At 48.1% G+C, this 24337-nt stretch overlaps 1 protein-coding gene across 3 annotated transcripts in view; it reads left to right on the forward strand.

The window, feature by feature from the left end:
- The window catches only part of PLCG2 (phospholipase C gamma 2), a 202430-nt gene that overhangs the window by 117190 nt on the left and 60903 nt on the right, over positions 1–24337 (forward strand). For all 3 annotated transcript variants that reach the window (XM_023226894.1, XM_023226895.3, XM_031934483.1), the window contains 7 exons: positions 510–582; positions 6451–6552; positions 9058–9176; positions 11297–11382; positions 13374–13494; positions 18790–18958; positions 23898–24002. In XM_023226894.1, the coding sequence (XP_023082662.1) occupies positions 510–582; positions 6451–6552; positions 9058–9176; positions 11297–11382; positions 13374–13494; positions 18790–18958; positions 23898–24002 (775 nt within the window). The remainder of the gene's footprint in view (positions 1–509; positions 583–6450; positions 6553–9057; positions 9177–11296; positions 11383–13373; positions 13495–18789; positions 18959–23897; positions 24003–24337) is intronic.

The raw sequence follows: 24337 nt of genomic DNA on the forward strand, positions 1-24337 counted from the left end.
CCACCTCCTCCTGGCTCACCCCACCTCCTCCTGGCTCACCCCACCTCATTCTCTGGAACTCAAGTAGGTGCCCTTTCCTCAGGAAAGCCCCTCTGGCCCTCCAGGTCCGGGTTTGGGGCCCTCTCAGCGGTTCCCACTCTGCCCCTCCCCTCCCACCGTCATCTCTTGCTACGCTGTATCCCAAATGCCTGGTTCACTTGTGTTCCCCATGGCCACACTCGGTGAACTGCTCCTCAGACTCTGGAGGGCACCAGAGCTCTTTTGGAGCGGCTGAATGCAGACGCCAGGGCCTGCCCCTTGAGATTCCGATGTCAGGCCTCTCAATCCCTGTAGGTAAGGGACATTGTATCCTTCACCTGTGTCTTCCTGTTGGCCGGCCTGGTACCTAACACAGCGCCAGACTCAGTGGGGTGCTCTGGGTGGCAGGCTGCCCCATTGGCTGGCATCTCCTCTCGACTCCTCTGTTGAATGTGCCTGTCTCTAACCGCACTTCTTTTCCCTGAGGACAGGAACACTGACAGGCCGGATGCCTCCGCTGTTTACCTGCATGACTTCCAGAGGTTTCTCATACACGAACAGCAGGTGAGAAAGCACAAGGTGTGTGGGTGACTGGGGGAGCTGGCGGGATGCTGCCGGGGACTGGTCTCACGCTTCTGCCAGCTGTGCTCACCTGGCCACCTGTGCTCACCTGGCCACCTGTCTTCATGCCCAGATGCCAGATACTTCAGTTTATTGTCTGATACCACTGAGACTGTGGATGAGAAGAGCCTCATGTTGGGCCTCTTTACAAGACACACATTGAGGATGGGAAGAGTGAAAAGATTCCAGGGCGGGGCAGGAGGGGTGAGGGCCTGAGGACGGGGCTGCCCTCACCTGGCTGGCGTCAGCTTTTCTGGCATCATATCAGGTGTCACTGCCTGGGAAGCCTTCCTTGATTGATGGGAGGATGGGACCAGATTCATCAAGCTTGCCAGGGCCCCTGGGAGATAAACTAGCCCAGCTGTGCTTAAACAGATGCTGCTTGGAACAGTCTTCCTGGACAGGGTTTGCCTGTGGGCCTTGAGCCCAGCTGTGGACTCAAGGGGGGTTTGTGTTGTGCATTGGTCTTCCGCTGCTGTGACGATGCCCCCAGAGGACACTGGGCAGTGTCCGTAGACATGGGTGGGTGTCATAGCTGGAGGCTGCTGCTGGCATCTAGCAGGTCAAGGCCAGGGATGCTGCTAAATACCCCACATTGCCCAGGACAGTTCCCCTCCTCCCCGCAACAAAGAAGTATTCAGGGCCAGGTAGGGTGGCTCACGCCTATAATCCCAGCACTTTGGGAGGCCGAGGTGGGCAGATCACTTGAGGCCAGGAGTTCGAGACCTGCCTGGCCAATATGGCAAAACCCTGTCTGTACTTAAAATACAAAAATTAGCTGGGCATTGTGGCAGATGCCTGTAATCCCAGCTACTTGGGAGGCCAAGGCAGAATTGCTTGAACCTGGGAGGCAGAGGTTGCAGTGAGCCGAGATTGCACCACTGTACTGCAGCCTGGGCAACGGAGCAAGACTCCATCTCAAAAAAACAGAAAACAAAACCACCCGCCTGCCAAAAAACAGAACAAAACAAAACAAAACAAACCAAAGAGGTATTCAGCCCCAAGTGCCTATAGCGCTGAGGACAAGAAACTGTGAGAGTGAGATCAACTTGAAATCTTCTTACCAGCTGCACAGCCATGGACAGGTGGTTTACCCTTTCCGTGCCCCAGTTTCCTCCTCTTTAAGTGGAATTGAGAGCATCTACCTCTGAGAATTGTGGGGATCAGAGACAATTGTATGGATCTGTGTGCGTGTGTGTGTGTATGCATGCATGCATGCCTCTTCACATATAAATCTAAACATTTTGTCTGTATCATTGGAGTTCCATTTACTTTTTTCTGTTAATTCATTTGTTTTTTTTAAATAGACCATATTTTAGAGCAGTTTTAGGGTTGCAGCAAAATTAAGTTCATTTGCTTAAAAAACCTCTTGTCTTGCAGAACATTTCAAACATACACAAAAGCAGATGGTTTAAAAATTATGAGCATTTTGCCAGTTTTTCTTTTTGTTTGAGACAAGGCCCCACTCACCCTGTTGCGCAGGCTGGAGTGCAGTGACATAGTAACAGCTCACTGCAGCCTCAACCTCCTGGGCTTAAGCGATCCTCCTGCCTTAGCCTCCTGAATAGCTGAGACGACAGGTATATGCCACCGTGCCTGACAATTCTTTTTTTTTTTCTTTTTTTTTGAGATACAGTCTTGCTCTGTCACCCAGGCTGGAGTACAATGGCTTGATCTTGGCCTACTGCAACCTCCACCTCCCACGTTCAAGTGATTCTCCTGCCTCAGCCTCCCAAGTAGCTGGGAATACAGGTGTCTCCCACACACCTGTATTTTTGTATTTTTAATAGAGTCAGGGTTTCACAATGTTGGCCAGCCTGGTCTTGAACTCCTGGCCTCTCAGATGATCCACCCGCCTTGGCCTCCCAAAGTGCTGGGATTACAGGTGTGAGCCACCACACCCAGCCCTGACCAATTTTTGTATCTTCAGTAGAAATGGTTTCGCCATGTCGCTCAGGCTGGTCTCCAACTCCTGGACTCAAGTGACTCACCTGTCTCAGTCCCCAAATTGCTGGGATTACACACATGAGGCACTGTGCCCGGCCCACTTTGCCAGTTTTATTTCATCCATTTCTAAGTCCACACACGTGTCTCCCTACCCTTCCCCTTTCTTCATTTCTTTGCTGAAGAATTCTAAAGCAAACCTCAGACTTTGCGTCATTTTGTTTGTAAATACTTCCATATGTTTCTCTCACGGATAGGACTTTTTTTTTTCCTTTTTTCTTTTTTCTTTTCTCTTTTGAGACAGAGTCTTGCTCTGTCGCCCAGGCTGGAGTGCAGTGGTGCAATCTCGGCTCACTGCAAACTCTGCCTACCCGGTTCACGCCATTCTCTTGCCGCAGCCTCCTGAGTAGCTGGGACTACAGGCGTCGGCCACTATGCCTGGCTAATTTTTTGTATTTTTAGTAGAGACGGGGTTTCACCGTGTTAGCCAGGATGGTCTCGATCTCCTGACCTCATGATCCACCCACCTCGGCCTCCCAAAATGCTGGGCTTATAGGCATGAGCCACCGTGCCCGGCTGACTTTTTGTTTTTTTAAAAAATATAGCCATAACACTCCTGTTACAGCTTGTGCAATTAGCAGTAATTTTTAAATGGCATCTAATACCCGGCCTGTGTTTGGATTTCATTGATGGAAGAGACACTTACAAGTAGGGAAGATGTGTTTTGCCCAAGGCCAGCCACACTGAGTGCTCAGGGAAGGGTCGTAGCTACTCTAGTAGACTGATAAATGGTGAATGAGAATGTTGATGCATGTTGTAGGCACCATGCCTTCCCAGTGCTGGGGTTGAATGACAGTGATCAAAACAAGGCTTATTTGCCCACCCTGAGACTAAGTCTGAGGGAGGAGGTAAAATGAAGGTAATACATTAATTTTATTGGGCACACTCACATGTTAGGTGTGTGCTGGTGATAGAGTGAAGTAGAGAAATTCAAGCACTTTTTTCCTGTCATGATTTTCCTTCCACTAAATTATTCAGTTTAGTAGGGAACGATTAAAGTTAAATTGATTAAATTCTTGGGGACAAGTAGCCTCACCTCCTAGAATTCACCACCTGGTAGGGAGACTTGGGTATATAGATTTAGCCCCACCTAGTGGTGGTTGAGTTTATTACATGCTTTCCCCAATTGGGGCCCTTTGCTGGGCTGCCCTTAGAGGTCAGGGATTTCCGGCCAGGAGAAAGTAGGAGCTGGCTCTCTCTGTATCTGGGCAGTTAGGACCTGAGCAGCCATGAGCATCCATGCGATGTTTGTTGGTCACACAGATGCTCGTATAGAATAATCACTGCAGCACTTTGTGTGCAAATTAGTATGACTTTTCTAGAAAACATTTTGGCTGTATGCAATGAAAAGAAAGCTTTAAAACTAGATTCTCTATCTTGAGTAAATTGTTGCCCTCCCGCCCACTTATCCTAAGGAAATAATGCAGCATTTTTAATAGAAATGAAAACTGGGAACTAATCTAAATGTCTTTAGAGGATTGGCTAAGCACGCCATAGTACAGCTCTGGGATGGACGGGTGATGGGATAGGAAGGGAGTTAAAAGTATGTTTCCAGAATCAGCGTTTCTGGGTTTAGTCCAAGGCTCATGTCAGACAACACTAAGTTAATGACTAGAAGCCTAGTTGTCTAGGTTGTATGCATTTTGGCCCATGCGAAGCAGGCTTCTGTTTCCCCATTTATATGACATGGAGAATAACCTACGCCTCCTGGGGTGGTGGTAAGTTCACGATGAGCCACTTTGTGGGGCCTGGTGTAGAGTCAGTGCCCAGTGTTGACAGCCATCACCATTTATTTTTATTTTCATCATTATTCTTTGCCATTTTCACTATTATAGGTGTCTAGTGCAATACCCCACACCAAGTAGATGCATTTTACAACCCCTAGAATATTGATATTTCCATCTCCTTTAGGCAGAAGATTTCTTTCTTTGCAGTCAGTCCAGTGCCAGGTTGTATTAGCTAAGTACCCATTGCATTTTGATAAATGTAAAAACTTTGTAGGGGAAGGAAGGAGGATACCTCCAGCCTCTTTGGGACATCTTGGTCAGGCAAAGTATTTTAATAAAATATCCCACAATTTGGGTTTCATGTTGTAGTATTCAAAGATTCTGACACCCCTGTATTCAAATGAGCTCACAGTTTCCCAGCTTCCGGGCTGTTTTGGGCTCCTGATCCAGGTAAATTTGCAAGAGTCAACAGCTGTTCATTTTTGTCTTACACCCATGCATTTCATAAGCCTCCTGGTCACCGCCTCATTTGCGTCTGTTCTTCTATTTTTCATTCTTTCAGACATCCTCATCCAGCCCTTCCCATCGAACCACACACACATCTGGTAGCATATTTGCTCCTGTTAGTCATAAAGATGAAGGTTTTAGAATATTTGAAGTGAAGAAAGCATTGATCAATGTTGAATTTACATGACGTATTTCATGCCCTTTTCCTATGAATATTTGGGATTTCAGGGCACGGAGAGGAAAGCAACAGTTACTTCATATTATACATTCTTTTTAAAAAGGGTTTCTAGAACGTCTAGGACTGTGCAGCAGCTGCTTTGGAACTGGTCATGTGTATTTCAGACGTTATCAGTGTTTTAGCAGCCCTGTTTGCCTATTTTCTTGGAAAGAGGGCATATGATTACATTCCATGTCAGTTTAGCTATTTGGAGCTGAGACTCTGCAATTTACAAGCTGTGTGGGCTTAGGATCATGAGCTGTTGTTCCTGGGCCTCTGTTTCCTTGTCTCTAAAATGACAGTGGCAATAAATGACTTGCGGAGTTATGTGGACTAAGTGACATGACCATAGAAGGAAGATAGATGCTTGTTTGCACAAGCTGCCATGGTCAGAGCATTTTCTTTTTTTTGAGACAGAGTTTCACTCTGTTGCCCAGGCTGGTGTGCAGTGGTACAACCTTGGCTCACTGCAACCTCTGCCTCTCTGGTTCAAGCAATTCTCCTGCCTCAGCCTCCTGAGTAGCTGGGATTATAGCGCCCTCCACCATGCCCAGCTGATTTAAAAAAAATTTTTTTTTTTTTTGTATTTTAGTAGAGATGGGGTTTCACTATGTTGGCCAGGCTGGTGTTGAACTCCTGAGCTCAGGCAATCCACCCGGCTCGGCCTCCCAAAGTGGGTCTGAGCACTTTCTATGCACCAGGTGCTGCGTTAGGCACATAACCTAATAGGATTTCATACAATGCTTCCTACAGCATCCATTTCATACAGGGCTTCACAGAAACTGTGTGGTAGATACTCTTACTCCCGCTTCATGGATGCGGAGGCACAGAGACGGTATGGAACTTGCCCAAGGTCACCTAGGTAGAATGAGAGGCCACCCCAGGTAAGTGACCTGGAAGGCTGATGTAACTACCATGCCCCCAGGCTGCTTCTTACTGACAAACGTAAAGAGCTGTCATAGGGCAGGAGCTGGCAAACCATGACCTATGGGCCAAATACAGCTGACCGCTTGTTTTTATAAACAAAATTTTGTTGGAATACAGCCATGCCCATTTGCCTGCGGATTATCTGTGGCTGCTTTTGCACCACAGCAGCGGAGTTGAGAGGTTGCAACAGACACCATATGGCTCACAGAGCCCAAAATATTTACTCTCTGGCTCTTTGCAGAGAATATTTGCTGACCCCTGGCAAAGGGCCATGTACAGAATGAGGCCTCAACATGTGGTGCTCGATTGCAAGGGATTTCGGAATTGGTTGACGTTTCAGTCTTTGATCGCGACTGTCTGGACCCTGGGAAACGAAGAATTTTATCAGTACTCATTTTGGTGATCTCTTGTTCTCTTTCTCATTTTAAGGAGCATTGGGCTCAGGATCTGAGCAAAGTCCGTGAGCGGATGACAAAGTTCATCGATGACACCATGCGTGAAACTGCTGAGCCTTTCTTGTTTGTGGATGAGGTGAGTAGGCTGGGCTTGTTGTCACATGGGAGTGACTTTTTGATTGATGTCTGTGCTTTCTGAGGTTTATTTTCTGTCCTCTTTCCTTGGAGAGCTTTGCTGTTTGATGTCCCCTCGACTGACTGGTTAGTTGGGAGTGTTTTTCTTTTTCTCCCACGTTCCAGATTACTGTAACTGTTAACTGTCCAATGGGTTCGTTTTGCCTGCTGCCTAGACACAGCCAATTGATCAAGGCAGGGGAATTGAAACAGGGAAAGAGTTTAACTCACGTAGAGCCGGATGAATGGGAGACTCGAGTTTTATTATTACTCAAATCATCCTCCCTTTCAGAGGCTCGAGTTTTGTTTTTTATATGTTTGTTTGTTTGCTTGTGTTTTTGTTTCTGAGATGGTGTCTCAGTCTGTCACGCAGCCTGGAGTTCAGTGGTGTGATCTCACCTCACTGCAACCTCCGCCTCCCAGGTTCAAGTGATTCTTGTGCCTAAGCCTCCCGAGTAGCTGGGATTTCAGGTGCCCTCCACCATGCCTGGCTAATTTTTTTTTTGTTTTTAGTAGAGACAGAGTTTCACTATGTTGGCCAGGCTGGTCTCCAACTCCTGACCTTGTGATCAGCCTGCCTTGGCCTCCCAAAGTGCTGGGACTGTAGGTGTGAGCCACCGCACCTGGCCGAGGCTAGGGTTTTTTAAAGATGGTTTGGAGGGCCAGGGAAGGGGTGCTGCTGATTGGTTGGAGATGCAATCATATGGGTGTGCAAAACAGTGAGCTTCTGGGTGGGGCCACAGGACCAGTGGGCGGTCCAGGTAGAGCCATGCAAACGCTCAAAAAGACGTCTCAAAAGGCCAATCTTAGGTTGAACAAGAGTGATGTTATCTGTAGGAGTAACTGGGGAAGTTGCGAATCTTATAACGTCCAGAAAAATGGCTGGTAACCAGTTAGTCTCCACCTTAGCGGAATTCAGGCCCCTCTCATCCTCCTAACCTGGTCTTTGTTTAGCTTTATAAAGGCAGTTTAGTTTTGGGGAAGGGCTGTTATTTAAACTATAAACTAAATGTTTTCCAAAGTTACTTTGGCCCAAGCCCAGGAATAATTAATGACGGTTTGGAGGTTAAAGGCAAGAGAGAGGTTGGTTAGATCAGATCTGTTTCGCTGTCGTAGTTTTCTCGTTGTTTTGATTTTTTGCTAAGGCAGTTTCATAGCCTTTTCGTTTTTTTTTTTTTTTTTTTCGAGACGGAGTCTCGCTCTGCCGCCCAGGTTGGAGTGCTGTGGCCGGATCTCAGCTCACTGCAAGCTCCGCCTCCCGGGTTCACGCCATTCTCCTGCCTCAGCCTCCCGAGTAGCTGGGACTACAGGCGACCGCCACCTCGCTCGGCTAATTTTTTGTATTTTTTAGTAGAGACGGGGTTTCACCGTGTTAGCCAGGATGGTCTTGATCTCCTGACCTCGTGATCCGCCCGTCTCGGCCTCCCAAAGTGCTGGGATTACAGGCTTGAGCCACCGCGCCCGGCCTCATAGCCTTTTCTTACTCTTCTCTCTTGACCATGTTGCCTGAGTGGGATTATTGATTTTGCCACTAGAGGGCATGTGCCACCAGGGAGACTTGAACCATTGCAAGCACAGAAACAAAATGCGAAGGTGTCTGGGTGCTTCCAGGTCAGAATGGTTGCCTTTGACCTTGCATAGGGAAGGAGGAGGGGAGGTGGAACTGGTGAGCGCCTGCCCCATATGAGGTCGTTCTCAGGCAGCAGAAAGTAGGCCCAGGTCGCTAAAGCATTTTTTTTTTTTTTTTAAAGGGGCCAAGAATTGTAACTTGAAATTTTCTGCCCTTTCAACATTCTGATATGGATAACACTCTGTTTCTTCAGTTGGGTAGTGGGTTCACAACTTCTCATGCTACTGTTATGCTTTAAAACATGTATATGAGGCCACGTGCAGTGACTCACACCTGTAATCCCAGCACTTTGGGAGGCTGAGGTGGGTGGATCGCTTGAGGTTAGGAGTTTGAGACCAGCCTGGCCAACATGGTAAAATTCTGTCTCTACTAAAAATGCAAAAATTAGCCTGGTGTGGTGGTGCACGCCTGTTATCCCAGCTACCTGGGAGGCTGAGGCAGGAGAATCACTTGAACCCAGGAGGTGGAGGTTGCAGTGAACTGAGATTGTGCCAGTGCATTGCAGCCTTGGCAACAGAGCGAGACTCTGTCTGAAAAAACAAACAAAAGGCAACAACAATGTATATATGGTAAGCATAAGCCCTTTTAGTAGCAAATATTTTAGGATAAGCATTACAAAGGAAAATATTGTCTAGGTCTGTGGAACAAATATGTCGCTGCAGCCGTTTGCAGTCTGAGCCTTCGGTAGTGAAAACGTGGGTAATTGAGGTCAGGAGACCGTCTGTTGGTTTCACGCATCAGAGTTGTTCTTCCCCTGGGTGGACACAGAACAGAAACAAGCAGACACCATCCCTCCCGTCAACGTGATGATTCATTCTTCGTGTTTGACTCTTTTAGTTCCTCACATACCTGTTTTCACGAGAAAACAGCATCTGGGATGAGAAGTATGACGTGGTGGACATGCAGGACATGAACAACCCCCTGTCTCATTACTGGATCTCCTCGTCACATAACACGTGAGTTTCAGATGAAACTCACTGAAGTTTCATCTGAATGGGTTGGGCAGCACAGAGCATGTGAGGGTTGAGGCAGGGGTCCGACGCGCTGCTCTGGTGAGCCGTGTTGAGAAGCAGGTGGAGGGTGTAGCGTCACGTTCCTCGGACTAGAATACACAGAAGCTTCTGGAAGGGGCAGGGAACACACCTCCCTTTCTCAGTTGGCATTGTAATAATAATCTGTTTTCTGTGGTCCTAAAAAGCTAGTAAAAACAAAAGTAACTTAAAGTAACTTAGTAACTAAAGTAATGTAGTAAACTTAGTTTTTCATGATTTGGGCATCTCACAGTAGCCACACTAAAGCAATTCAGTGACTCATTGAATTGATTCGTAGGGACTGTGTACCCTGTGCCTGCTGGGAGCTGGGGATGTGGCTGTGAACAGGTGGCAGCCACGTCCTCATGTGCTCTGAGGAAGGCCTCCATTGAAAGTTAACCCCAGAAGAGGACTTGCTGCTCTGGGGAGCAGGTGGTAAGGCGAGGAGAAGTGTTTCAGACAGAGGAGCAGCATGTGCCAAGGCCCTGGGGCAGGAGCAACTGAAAAGAGTCTGCTAAGGCTGGAGTGCAGAATCCAGGAGAGCGGTGTCAGGAGGGGAGGAAGGCAGGTCCTGCTGGAGCGGGATCTTGTAGGTCACTGTGAGAGCTGTCGGGAAGACCCTGAGGACTTTTAACCAGAAAACAAGATGCTCACAGGGGCCTCTTGGGATGGTTACTCTGATTGCAACAGAGGGAAGATAAAGGATGTTGCACTGATGTTCCAGTATTTAGTGTGTCTTATTGGGTGAGGGGTGAAGTCCTTGGGTCATGGCTCCCGGAGCTATGGGTGGGGACTTGCCTAAGTGACATTCCAGGGGGTCATCTGGGAAAAGGCTTTTAATGGTGTTATGCTCCAGGCATTTGGGAAGGTAAAATCTCTTTCAGGGGAAAATTGATTTCACAGTTCTCTCTTCCCCACCATGCCCATCATTTTATGAGTTTGTGTTTCCGCACAGTGAATTCTAGAAAACCCAGAAGACAGTTAAGAAATACAAACTTTAAAAAAACCTTTTATTTTCAGTTCAGAGGTACGTGTGCAGGTTTGTTACACAGGTCAACCTGTGTCATGGGGGTTTGCTGTGCAGATTATTTTGTCACCCAGGCATTAAGCCTACTACCCATTCGTTATTTTTCCTGATCCTCTCCTTCCTACGTCCCTCTGACAGGCCCCAGTGTGAGGAACAAACTTCTTTTTTTTTTTTTTTTGAGACGGTGTCTTGCTCTGTTGCCCAGGCTGGAGTGCAGTGGTGCAATCTCGGCTCGCCACAACCTCTGCCTCCCTGGTTTAAGAGATTCTCCTGCCTTAGCCTCCTGAGTAGCTGGGACTACAGGCACATGCCACCATGCTCAGCTATTTTTTTTTTTTTTTTGTATTTTTAGTGGAGACAGAATTTCACTATGTTGGCCAGGTTGGTCTCGAACACCTGACCTCATGATCTGCCCGCCTCAGCCTCCCAAACTGCTGAGACTACAGGTGTGAGCCTCCATGCCTGGCCTTGGAACACAAACTGTAAAAAAAGTTGAGGTGAATCATGGTGAGGAAGAAAGTGCATTAAGGAGTCATTCTTAGGGCAGTTTTGGTGGGTGTGGCTCCTGGCATAGTCAATTCCACCAACAGTTGTCGAGTGCCTGTTCTGTGCCTGGCCTCGGGCCCTGATATCAAAAGAAGTGCCCGTTTCTGTTTAGGCCGAGGACCCAGAGGGTGGCCACGAGGCTTTGTTAATTCATCTTCTGCAGCTTTTTTGCTTCTGACGTGCTTTGACCAACTTCTCCTCAAAAGAACACGTCCTCTCCATGCTTGCGTTGTCCAGGTGGTCAGCATTCACCTCCTGTGATTGTGACCTGAGTTCAAAGCTCATGCCCAGTGTGACTGTGAAATTGTGTATTTCTGTCCTAGGCCTTAGCTTTGAGTCTTTCTAGATGGAAGAATTCAGAGCTTTGGGAACTCAGGCTGAGAAGTTCCCCCGCAACACCCCGAGGTGCAGGCTTGCCCCCCAACCCCTGTGGCTGCCACCCCCTCACGGCCGCCTGCCTTCTCTCCTGCAGGTACCTCACAGGTGACCAGCTGCGGAGCGAGTCGTCCCCGGAAGCTTACATCCGCTGCCTGCGCATGGGCTGTCGCTGCATTGAACGTGAGTAGCTCCTTCTTGGCCGAGATCACGCTCACAGCAGATTGAGGATAACCGTGTGGTTGCTCCATGTTTTCTTTCAAATTTTAAACAAGTTTTAATGGACACATAATAACTGTGCATATTTATGGGGTTAGAGTGTGATGTTTCTTTCTTTCTTTCTTTTTTTTTTTTTTTTGAGACAGAGTCCCTGTCATCTGTATCTCCTCAGCTTCCTCCTGGGCTGGTATTAGAGGAAGGCAGACAGACACCCACTGTGTTTTGGCAGCTGGGTCCTAGGTGTGCACAGGTACCCCGTATCACCTGGATTGGGGGGTCTGTGAGCAAATGTGAAAAGAACGATCAGGGCTGGATATGGTGGCTCCTGCCTGTAATCCCAGCACTTTGGGAGGCTGAAGTGGGAGGACTGCATGAGGCCAAGAGTTTGAGACAAGCCTGGGCGACATGGTGAGATTCTGTCATTACAAAAAGTAAAAAAGTTAGCTGTGTGTGGTGGCACGCACCTGTGGTCCCAACAACTTGGGAGGCTGAGGTGGGAGGATCGCTTGAGCCCAGGAGGTTGAGGCAGTGGTGAGCTGTGATTGTGCCACTGCGCTCTAGCCTGGGCAACAGAGTGAGACTCTGTCTAAACAGAAAAGAACAGAAGGGTCAGCCGGCATCTGTGGCTGGGCAGATGGCAGAGGCCTTAGTTCCCTCCTTCCTCCTCATAGCCTCTCTGGCTCTTTTCCTTTCATCCTCTCTCTCACCAAAGGCTCATGGGTGCATTTGTCTGAGAAAAGGCAACAACCAGCTGGGCATGGTGTATCGTGCCTGTAATCCCAGCACTGTGAGAGATCGAGGCGGGCGGGTCACTTGAGATCAGGAAATCACTTGAGATCAGTTTGAGACTAGTCTGGCCAACATGGCGAAACGCTGTCTCTACTAAAAATACAAAAATTGCCAGGTGTGATGGTGCACATCTGTAATCCCAGCTACTTGGGAGGCCGAGGCACAAGAGTCGCTTGAGCCCGGGAAGCACAGGTTGCAGTAAGCTGAGATCGTGCCACTGCTCTCCAGCCTGGGCAACAGAGGGAGACTTTGTCTCAAACAACAACAACAAAAAAAGGCAACAACCGCTGACTTAGGCTCCAGTGTTACCAAAACCACTCATCATGGAAGCAACGTTTTGTAGCAGTTATTCTATAGACTTTCCTCCCGTTTATGATTTTTCTCCTCCCTGAGAAAAAAACAAATGTTTAGAAGAAAAGCTTTAAGCATCAGCTTCTGTGCCCTTGGGGTCCAAAAGATTGGGGGTGTTCACCTTCCACATGACCCATTTCTGTTTGAAAATTTTACTGTGAACCTTTACAAATAAATTTCTCACGGCTCTGTATCATTTCCACGGGCAGAAAAGGCAGTCAAGGTTTTCAACAGGCAAAGTCAAAATAAAACACGTGGTAAAATCTTCTTTAAGAAGAAGCGTTGAGGCCGAGCGCGGTGGCTCATGCTTCTAATCCCAGCACTTTGGAAGGCTGAGGCGGGCGGATCATGAGGACAGAATATCGAGACCACCCTGGCCAACATGGTGCAAACCTGTCTTTACTAAAATACAAAAAATTAACTGGGCATGGTGGTACGTGCCTATAGTCCCAGCTACTTGGGAGACTGAGACGGGAACCGCTTGAACCCGGAAGGTGGAGATTGCAGTAGGGCAAGATTGTGCCACTGCACTCCAGCGTGGGCAACAGAGTGAGACTTCATCTTCCAAAAAAAAAAAAAAAAAAAAAAAAAAAGCAGCATTGAAACTAGCTTGTCTTGGACAGCTGCACTTGCATTATGTAAGCGCACAGGGAACCCTGCGTACACAGGGAAACCCATGTCCTTGTGTTGGCAGCCGAATGGAGGGAGTGTGGGCGTCCTTGTCTAGTAACTGAAGTGGTGTGTGGGCTGGGGGCTGACCTCGGGGCTGTCGGTGAACACACGTGTTGTTGAGCCTGCCACGTTTCTCCCTGTAGTGGACTGCTGGGACGGGCCTGATGGGAAGCCGGTCATCTACCACGGCTGGACGCGGACCACCAAGATCAAGTTTGACGACGTTGTACAGGCCATCAAAGACCACGCCTTTGTTACCTCAAGGTCAGTTGGCTGATTTCTGGGTGGTGTGACTTGAAGAGGAAGGCAGCTAGGATTGGCTGGGCAGATGCACAGACAGGCAAACACACATAGACGCCTCCTTCCAAATGTAGGAAGGCCTGGGCCCCATCTTGGCCAAAGCCAGTTCCATCAAGTTCTCACCCGAGTGTTGGCGCCCCCTGCAGGCCGAGAGTGCAGGTTACTCCCGGAATCTAGAGCCCCGAGGAGGCTCTGGCTGGGGAACCCTGTGGCTGCTCAGTGCCCACCCCGCCTCCTCATTCTGTCCGGCCCCCACTTCCAGAACCCTTGAAAGAGAAGGAAAGGCTGGGCGCGGTGGCTCACGCCTGTAATCCTGGTGCTTTGGGAGTCTGAGGTGTGATCACCTGAGGTCAGGAGTTGGAGAAGAACCTGGGCAACATGGTGAAACCCCGTCTCTACCAAAAATACAAAAAAAAAAAAAAAAAAAAAAAAAAGCTGGGTGCAGTGGCATGCACCTGTGGTCCCAGCTACTAGGGAAGCTGAGGTGGGAGGATTGCTTGAACCTGGGAGGCAGAGGTTACAGTGAGCTGAGATTGCGCCACTGCACTCCAGCCTAGGCAACGGAGCGAGACCCTGACTCACAGGAAAAAAAAAAAAAAAAAGAGGCAAGGAAAGTTAAAGTTCCCCTTCTGTCCTAATTCCCTCTTTTCTACCCAGTTGTCACCCCCACCAAACCTGTTTCTACAGGCAGAATCCAAGCAGCCAGTAGTGGTGGTGGTGTATTTCTTGAATAGCCGCCTGGGGCCAGGCTCTGTGCTAGGTCCTTTGTACATGTCATCATCTTGATTCTTTGCTGCAAAGTGGGTATGGTCGTCGCCATTTAACAGATGGGTAAATTGAGGCAAGGAGAGGTTAAGTGGATGAGAACATCTAGGTTTGTTTCAAGGGTTTCTAACCTCAGGTCTAATCCTTTTCTGTCCCACTAGAAGATCTTGATTTGGGCTGGAGGTCAACGGAATTGTTCTGTAAAGGGCCAGATAGAAATATTTCAGGCTGGCCGGGCGCGGTGGCTCAAGCCTGTAATCCCAGCACTTTGGGAGGCCGGGACGGGCGGATCACAAGGTCAGGAGATCGAGACCATCCTGGCTAACACGGTGAAACCCCGTCTCTACTAAAAAATACAAAAAACCAGCTGGGCGAGGTGGCGGGCGCCTGTAGTCCCAGCTACTCGGGAGGCTTAGGCAGGAGAATGGCACGAACCCGGGAGGCGGAGCTTGCAGTGAGCTGAGATCCAGCCACTGCACTCCAGCCTGGGTGCAGGGAGAGACTCCATCTCAAAAAAAAAAAAAAAAAAAAAAAAAAAAGAAGAAATATTTCAGGCTTTGTGGGTCCTGTGGTCTCTGTTGCAACTATTCAGCCCAGTTGCTGAAGTGCAAAACAGCCGTGGACAAGAGGTAAACAGATGGGCTTGGCTATGTTCCAGTTGAAACTTGAATTACAAATTACAGAAATAGATGGCGGGCCAGATTTGGGGCGGAGGCCATCATATACGGACTCCTGGTCTGGGTTCCTTATTATTTCCGAGAGCTGGCAAGAGGCCTTCTATAGGCTCAGTGGAATGACAGTTGTCTTTTTATCCCTTCTGGGGTAGAATAGCACTTATGAGTATGGGTTCTGAATCCTTTTTGCCAAGTTTGAATCCAGCCGTGAAGTACTAGCTTGGGCAAAGCACTTACCATTCTATGCTTCAATTCCCACATTAGAAAACAGAGGTGAAAATTGTGTGCACCTCACAGGGCAGTTGTGAGGGTTAAATGAGATGCCATTATAGCAAGTGCTTAACCCTGCACCTGGCATAGAGTTAGTGTTCAGTCAATAAGATTGATTTTCTTTCTTTCCTTCTTTTCTTCTTCTTCCCTTCTTTCCCCCTTCCCCTTCCCTTCCCCTTCCCCTTCCCTTCCCTTCCCCCTTTTTTCTTTTCTTTTTCTTTTCTTTTCTTTTCTTTCTTTTCTGAGATGAAGTCTCGCTCTGTCACCTAAGCTAGAGTACAATGGCAGTATCTCAGCTCACTGCAACCTCCCCCTCCTGAGTTCAAGTAATTCCCCTGTCTCAGCCTCCCGAGTAGCTGGGATTACAGGCACCTGCCATCATGCCTGACTAATTTTCGTATTTTTGTAGAGACAGGGTTTCACTGTTGGCCAGGCTGGTCTTGAACTCATGACCTCAGGTGATCCTCCCGCCTCAGCCTCCCAAAGAACTGGGATTATGAGCATGAGCCACCACGCCCAGCCCGACTGGTTATTTTTATTGAATTTACCGCAGATGTCCCTCGAGCTGGGTGGAGGTGTTGGTCTGAGACAATGAAATTATGGATGTCTTTTCCCACTTGGCGAAAACCTTTCAATGAAAGCATATGATGTCTCCATCGCAGTGTTCTCCCCCATAGGGCCCTAGCCCTTCTTAGTGCCAACCTCCACCAGGCAGATGGAAGGGGCCTGTATTAACAGACACTGTGGAGGGGCTGCTTACACTGCTTTGTGAGTTTGCTTTCCTTTCCAGGACATAGGTGCTTATGGTTGTGAGTTGATAGTCACTCATTGAACATTATCTCATTCATGGCTAGAGAAAGTTTTTTCTGGTTAAAATAGGCCTGGAATCATCTGACACCTACAGGGCTAGAACTCTGTAATTACACATTAATGCATTAATGTTTTTGCAGCAAAAGGCATCCTTATTGGTATTAAGAGGGATTTAAAAAAATGATTGCAAGCAGCGTTCATTCGAATGGTTCACATTTTGCTGCCAGTTAAGTTTTGATACCAACTTACTAGCCTTTGTTCTAAAAGCTTTTTAGCTGTTGTGTTCTAGTAAGGGTGTGTGGATCAGGATCGGGGAGTGAGCTGGGTCCATGCTTCCCAGGAGTGATGAGGCTATGATGTACTTGAGCTGGAACATGGTTCAGGATTTTATTTTTATTGTCGTCAGTTTATTTTCACTTTTACTTTCATTTCTATCGAGTGATGTGGTTTCCTGTTTATGGAAGTGACATAGCTACCTTTAGAATAATTTTGTTTTCGGCCAGGCGCGGTGGCTCACGCCTGTAATCCCAGCACTTTGGAAGGCCGAGGCAGGTGGATCACAAGGTCAGGAGATCGAGACCATCCTGGCTAACACGGTGAAACCCCGTCTCTACTAAAAATATAAAAAAATTAGTCGGGGGAGGTGGCGGGCGCCTGTAGTCCCAGCTACTCTGGGAGGCTGAGGCAAGAGAATGGCATGAACCCGGGAGGCGGAGCTTGCAGTGAGCCGAGAGACTCCATCTCAAAAAAAAAAAAAAAAAATAATAATAATAATTTTGTTTCATAGTAAATGCCATCCACAAGCCTCAAATGGATTCTCGGTGGGAAAAACCCCATCTATACACTATGTTTCTTGGATAACTGGGGAAATTTGAGTTTGTCTAATGATGAATATGTCTAATGATCATTGTTTAAAGATAATTTCCTGGGGTGACACGGTGTGGCAAAGTCGCGGGATGTTCTTGTTCTTAAGAGATAGCTGTGGAGGATGTCCGCGCCTCATTTCAGATGCTTTAGGAGGAAACATAAATACGTGTATAAATGAAATATAAATATAGGCTGGGCACAGTGGCTCACACCTATAATCCCAGCACTTTCGGAGGCCATGGTGGGTGGATCAATGGAAGTCAGGAGTTAGAGACCAGCCTGGCCAACATGGTGAAACCCTGTCTCTACTAAAAATACAAAAAATTAGCTGGGCATGCTGGTAGGCACCTGTAATCTCAGCTAGTCAGGAGGTTGAGGCAGGAGAATTGCTTGAACTTGGGAGGTGAAGGTTGCAGTGAGCTGAAGTCGTGCCATTGCACTCCAGCCTGGGCAATGAGTGAAACTCCATCTCCAAAAATGTAAAAATAAATAAATAAATAAATGAGTTTTCTGCTCCCTCAGGAGGAGCATGCATGTGTATATGTACACACACACAAATATATATATGCGTATATATGTATGTATATGCATGTAGTAATATGTGAATGTATACATACACACACGTTCACATGATACAGAGATAGGTGATCCTTATTGGTGAATTCCGTAACTGAATTGACCTACTTGCTAAAATTGAGTTGTAACCCCAAATCAAACCTCAAAGCACTCTGAGGTCATTTTGAGACACGCACAAACTGTGGGAAATGAGACTCAAGTGATGCACACGTGTTCAGCTGAGGTTAAGCAAAGCAGCGCTCCCCTTCCTGGTCTACAGCATGAAAGCTTCAGCAAGTGTCCTTCTCACCGTCTGTCGAGTGCCACATTGTTCCTGTTTTTGAGCTTTTTCTTGGTGATTTTGCTGTTCAGATGGCCCGAAGCACAGTGCTGATGGCTGCCTGAGAATGAGCATGAGAAGGCTGTGATGTGCCCGATGGAGAAAATACCTGTGTCAGATATGCTTCATTCAGGCACAAACTGCAGTGATGCTGGCTGTCAGCCCGATGTCAGTCAATGATATATACCAAATGAGGTGTCTTGAAACAGAAACACACATAAAACAAGGTCAGATTTTGATCCGTTGAGGTAAATGTTGTGACCACAGTGTCAAAAGGCCCTGACCCTGTATTTCCCTTTAGGAGCAGTGGCTCAGGTATTTGCCAATCAGTGTTGATGGTGACTTTATGGACCATAACCTCAATAGATGAGAAAAATCAACTCTAGATATACACACACAAATGATCTATAAATGCAGACACCTTATATAAATATACATATGTACACATACAAATAATAAATGTATGCATGCATACGTATGTAAATTACCTATGTGTGCATATGAATGAGAATATATGAAACCAATACACTTTATAAATAAAGAAAATAATAAAGATACTAAAGTAGGTAGGTGCGCACGTGGGACAATGTCAACGTTGGTGACCCTAGGTGAAGCTTACACGGGTGCTTATTGCACTGTCTTTGATCTTTTCTGTAAGTTTGAAATTTTAAAAAAATTAGAGACTTTTTTCTGTAAGTTTAAAGACTTGAATGGATGGAAAAAAGAAAATAGAGAAAAGGTGCATTCTGGGGTATGGGGAAGCTCCTGAATCAGACTGCAGCTGTTCTGAGTCCCAAGGCTTGTGCCCTCACACCCAGGGTGAGGTCCTCTCCTTCTGGGAGGGCAGATGTGGGGGCTGTGCCCCGAGCAGCACCCGGTTTCTGTTGCCCCAGGGCCGAGCTGCCCTGGCCCCTCTGTGGGGCAGATGCAGAGGTGCCTGCTCCCCCTGCCGAGCTGCCCACCCTCTTCCGCCTGCAGCTTCCCAGTGATCCTGTCCATTGAGGAGCACTGCAGCGTGGAGCAGCAGCGTCACATGGCCAAGACCTTCAAGGAAGTGTTTGGCGACCTGCTGCTGATGAAGCCCACGGAGGCCAGCGCTGACCAGCTGCCCTCACCCAGCCAGCTGCGGGAGAAGATCATCATCAAGGTAGGCACCCCGGGTGCTGCTGTCAGCTGCGCAGGGAGCCCAGTGGCTCGGTTCCCTGGCTCTGGGTCCCATTCACCAGTTCTGGGTCCCATTCACCAGTTCTGGGTCCCATTCACCAGTTCTGTGTCCTCCTGGGCCTGCTCCAGGTCCTACTCTACAGGCTCAAACCTGCTCTCCTTACTAACACTGTGACCTCAGGCAAAGTCATTGACCTTTGGGAGCCTCTGTTCTCACCATTCTCAGGGGGAGATAATACTAGAACCCACCTGGCCAACTTGCTGGAAGCATCATGTGAGGGAAGGCGTGCACAGTGCGTGGAACTGCGCCTGTCCTGTAGTTGGTGCTACGTTAAAGGCTAACTTGTTATGGTTTCTTCGTTCATTGGTGAACCTTCCCCACCCTCTCTCTGAGTCAGCCTTATTCGAGATGCTGGAGGTGTCCGGTGACCTGGGTGCTGTTCCTGTGATTGGAGCTTCTGGTTGTGTGGGAGGCGGGCAGTTGCTAGAAAACGCTGAGTGCAGCAGTAGAGCTGTTATTCCTAGTGCTACAGGGGAGAAGAGTGATTATATCTGTGCCTAGGGATGCCACGGTAACATTTGGATTTTTGAATTATTAGGATAAAGAGACCAGATATGCAGTGGCTTAAAGCACAGAAGAGTTTATTTCTTCCCCAAGCGAGGGAGAATGTTCTGTGAGTTTTGAGCTCTAACCCACAAGGTGGCTCAGGGACCTGGGACCCCCACATTCTGCTCTACCATCTCTCAGGGCAGCAGTTTTCAACTGGGGTTTTACAGATCCCCAGAGAATCCACGGTTAGAATCAGAGGGGCATGTGAACTTCAACAGAAAAAAAATTACATCTTTATTTGTTTAACCTGTACATACAACTTAATACTTCCTTCAATTATGAACGTTGGCAGCAAGCCATTTGGGGGCTCTGTCACCAGCAGAAGTCATGAGTATTTTTATATCACATTTACAGTTACTGCAAGTATTTCAAAATAATGTGCTCGTCATCACTTTGGAATTATGGAGGTTATTAGATCTGCCTCTAGATCTTATTTAAGATGTTAATAAAGAAACACATCTATTAGTGTATTGCAAATATTTATTTAATACCTTTTTTTTTTTTTTTTTGGAGATGGAGTCTCACTCTGTCCCCCAGGCTGGAGTGCAGTGGCGCGATCTTGGCTCACTGCAAGCTCTGCTTCCCGGGTTCATGCCATTCTCCTGCCTCAGCCTCCCAGAGTTGCTGGGACAACAGGCACCGCCGCTAAGCCCGGCTAATTGTTTTTTGTATTTTTAGTAGAGACAGGACCATGTTGGCCAGGATGGTCTTGATCTCCTGACTTCATGATCTGCCTGTCTCAGCCTCCCAAAGTGCTGGGATTACAGGCGTGAGCCACCGCGCCTGGCCTATTTAATGTCTTAACCGTGTTTCAATATAATCAAATTTCCTTTGTAATTTTATGCATTATTATTCTGAGAAAGGGGTCTGTAGCCTTCTCCAGATTTTGAAGGAGCTCATTACACAAAAATGGTGAAGGGACTTTGCTTTGTCCTTGTTTGTGTGGTAGACGCCGGGTCTCAGGCACATCCGAGTTCCAGCTCAGAGCACGGGAAGTCCAAGGGTGTCCAGGGCAAATGGTTTCTGGTAAGCAAGTCAGCTGTCCCGTCCTTTTGTGTTCTGTGCATGAGAACTCAGTCGTGTTACCCGCAAGGGCAGTGGAATCTGAAGTCCCTAGCGGGCAGCCTTTCATGGAAGGAGCGAATGTGCATTTTGTTGACATTCCCACAAGCTCATGGGGAAGGACAAACAGCTGTTTCCTAGGTATTTCAGTGTGTTCCTGCAGCTGTCACAAAATACCATAAACTGGGTGGCTTATAAACAACAGGAACTGATTTATCACGGTTCTGGAGGCTGGAAGTTCAAGGTCAGGGTGCTGGTATGAGAGTCCTCTTCCAAGTTGTAGGCTGTCAACCTCTAGTGTCCTCACATGGTGAAAGGGGTGAGGCAGCTCTCTGGGGCCTCTTTTATTTTTAAATATTTATTTATTAATAAATAACCATCTGGGACATGGAGATATCTTTGGCCTCTTTTATAAGGGCACCATTCCAATTCATGAGAGCTCTACCCTCATTCCCATTCATGAGAGCTCTGCCCTCATTCCCACTCATGAGCGCTCTACCCTCATTCCCATTCATGAGAGCTCTACTCTCATTCCCATTCATGAGGACTCTACCCTCATGACTTAATCACCTTCTGTGTTAACCCATTCTCACACTGCTCATAAAGACATACCCAAGGCTGGGTAATTTCTAAAGGAAAGACGTTTAATGGACTCACAGTTCCACATGGCTGGGGAGGCCTCACAATCATGTCAGAAGATGAAGGAGGAGCAAAGTCACATCTTACATTGTGGCAGGCAAGAGAGCTTGTGCAGGGAAACTCCCATTTATAAAACCAGATCTCATGAGATGTGTTCACTATCACAAAAATAGCACCTGAAAGACCCGCCCCCATGATTCAGTTACCTCCCACTGGGTTCCTCCCATGACATGTGGGAATTATGGGAGCTACAATTCAAGATGAGATTTGGGTGGGGACACAGCCACCACCTTCCAAAACCACCATCTCCAAACACCATTACATTGGGGGTTAGGTTTCAACATACACATTTTGGGAGGACGCAGACATTCAGACCATAGCAGTAAGCAGAGAAGGGGGATGTCCTACCAGGTTGGGGGAGTAGCACACACAAGGGTGTGGGTGGTGTCAACATGTGGCATATACCCTCAATTGTTACTGGGTCACCAAGATATATTGGGCACAATCCTTATGTTCCAAGAAGTCATGGTTTGGTAGGGAGACAAACCCATCAACAGAGAAATACCAGGCAGTGCAAGGAGCTTTGGCTCAGCCCAACCAGAGGAGGGGATGTTGGTGCCCCCATGGGTAAGAGCGTCAGTGCACAGGGAGTGTTTGGCCAGGACCGTGACCCTCAAGGTACAGATGTTTGCTTAACCAGGAGATCAGCTGTCATTGTCTTAGCCTTGCAGACGAGAAGTGTGAGGCCTGGTGAAGTGCAGCCACCTGCCCAGGGTCACGAGTTAACAAAATAGCTCCCGCACTGTTTGCGCCCAGGCAGTTGTTTCAGAGATGCCAAGGGATACTTCCAGGCAGGATAAGGGGTGGAGGGAGCTTGGCCATGGAGGGTCCATGACTTCTCAGGCACCTGGTTGGTGACTCTTCAGGGCAGCCTGGTTGCATTTGCTCTTCCCTGCTCCCAACTCCTTCCTTCTGTTTCCATTAGGATAGCTTGCTCTGTGTTCCCAGGGATTTTTCAGCTCTTGTTCTAAGATACAAAGTACTGAAGGCCCCTTTTAGAGCACCCTCTGCCCCACACCTGATATGCTGTGGCTCACTTCTTTCTATTTCAAGAAATGAGGTGGAAATGGCATTGGCCAGTCACCTTGTACCATGCACTGGGCTAGGCATCGTCGTACACATCTTCTTCCTCAGTCTCGTCACGACACTGCAGGATGAATAACCTCAGCCCTTGCCCACTTTACAGATGTGGACATTGAGATTCAGAGGTTAAATAGCTCAGCCAGGGTCACACATTTAGTATTTGCTGAGGAAATTATTCAAGGTCAAGGTGCTCTGCCCTCAAAGCCTGTTTTCCCATGCCTGTATCATGTATCATGCTGCCATTCACAGCGGGACACTGAGGTCCTGCTTCACTATTGACCCTTACCTTTCACATTCTTTGACTTACGGGATCCCACAGGGGCTGCCACATCCCCATTTTTCGAGACAAATTACTGAGACTCCGATGGTGACTCAGCCAAGGTCACACGGCCAGTAAGGTAATAGGCCCTGAATTCAAATCTGGATCTGACTCCCCGTCTTGAGCTCCTTCACCAGGTTACATGACCCTCAACTTACAGACGCTTGCCTGAGTAGGAGGCCACGTGTCATCACTGTCTTAATCTTGCAGATGAGAAGTCGGAGGCTCAGAGAAGTGCAGCCACTTGCCCGGGGTCACACAGCTGGTCGAATAGCTGCAGTGCTGTTTGCACCCAGGTCACCTTAGTCTAATCCCCAGCAGGTCTCCTGCCATCCTGCCCAGCCTGTTCCCTCTGGACTGCAGCCTGCCTTTTCCTCTGTGTGCTGGAGAAGGCTGGGCACAGGGGGTGTTGTGTATTCACTGAGTGTCAACAGAGCACTCACTGTCTGCTAAGTGCTCTTCTAGCACAGGAGACTGAACAGGAAGCAAAAGAACATCCCTGCTCTTACTGGGCTTATATTCTAGCCGTGAAGACAGAAGACAATCACCTGGTGTGTGTAGGGCTAGAAATGTGAGACGAATAAAGCAGGCCTGGGGCTAGAGAGTGGCAGGATGGGAAGGGGAGTGTGGGCTGTTTTTATTTATTTATTTATTTTTGGGACAGAGTCCCACTCTCTTGCCCAGACTGGAGTGCAGTGGTGCAGTCTCAGCTCACTGCAACCTCCACCTCTCAGGTTCAAGCAGTCTTACTGCCTCAGCCTCCCGAGTAGCTGGGATTACGGATGCGTACCACCATGCCTGGCTAATTTTTATATTTTTGTAGATACAGGTTTTCGCCATGTTGGCCAGGCTGATCTTGAACTCCTGAGTTCAAGTGATCTGTCTGCTTCAATCTCCCAAGGTGTTGGGCTTATAGGCGTGAGCCACTGTGCCCGGCCAGTGTAGGCTATATTTAGATGAAGCTATAAGGAAAGCTCCTCCTCCTCGTTCAGGATAACCTGGAGAGCTGAACAGACTAAGAGGGAAGCCGGGCAGCAAGAACAGGCAGTGCAAAGGCCCTGGGTGGGAAGAGGCAGATGAAGGCTGCTGGCTCGAAGACCTAAACTTGGGTCTCCATGGAGACAGTCTGTGTGTATGTTTTCCCCTCAGCATAAGAAGCTGGGTCCCCGAGGCGACGTGGATGTCAACGTGGAGGACAAGAAGGATGAGCAGAAGCAACAGGGAGAGCTGTACATGTGGGATTCCATCGACCAGGTGGGCCTTGGTCCCTTCCCATAGCGACGGTGGCCCCCCCCTTCGCAGCTGCTGCTTGGAGCCTTGCTGGGAGCTCTGAGAATATGCCTGTCTTTGTTCCCATTTTTAGTCATGTGAGTTTTTGCCATGCAAATTTACCTTCCTACTTAAACTTTATCTATTTTGTGGGACAGGGTCTCACTCTGTCACCCAGGCTGGAGTGCAGTGGTGTGATCGTGGCTCACTGCAGCCTTGACCTCCCAGGCTCCAGCAATCCTTCCACCTCGACCTCCCTGAGTCTCTGGTACTGCATGTGCGCACCACCACGCCTGGCTAGTTTTTTGTATTTTTTTTTT

The sequence above is a fragment of the Piliocolobus tephrosceles genome, chromosome 17 (assembly GCF_002776525.5).
Source record: "Piliocolobus tephrosceles isolate RC106 chromosome 17, ASM277652v3, whole genome shotgun sequence".
Classification (NCBI taxonomy): Eukaryota; Metazoa; Chordata; class Mammalia; order Primates; family Cercopithecidae; genus Piliocolobus; species Piliocolobus tephrosceles.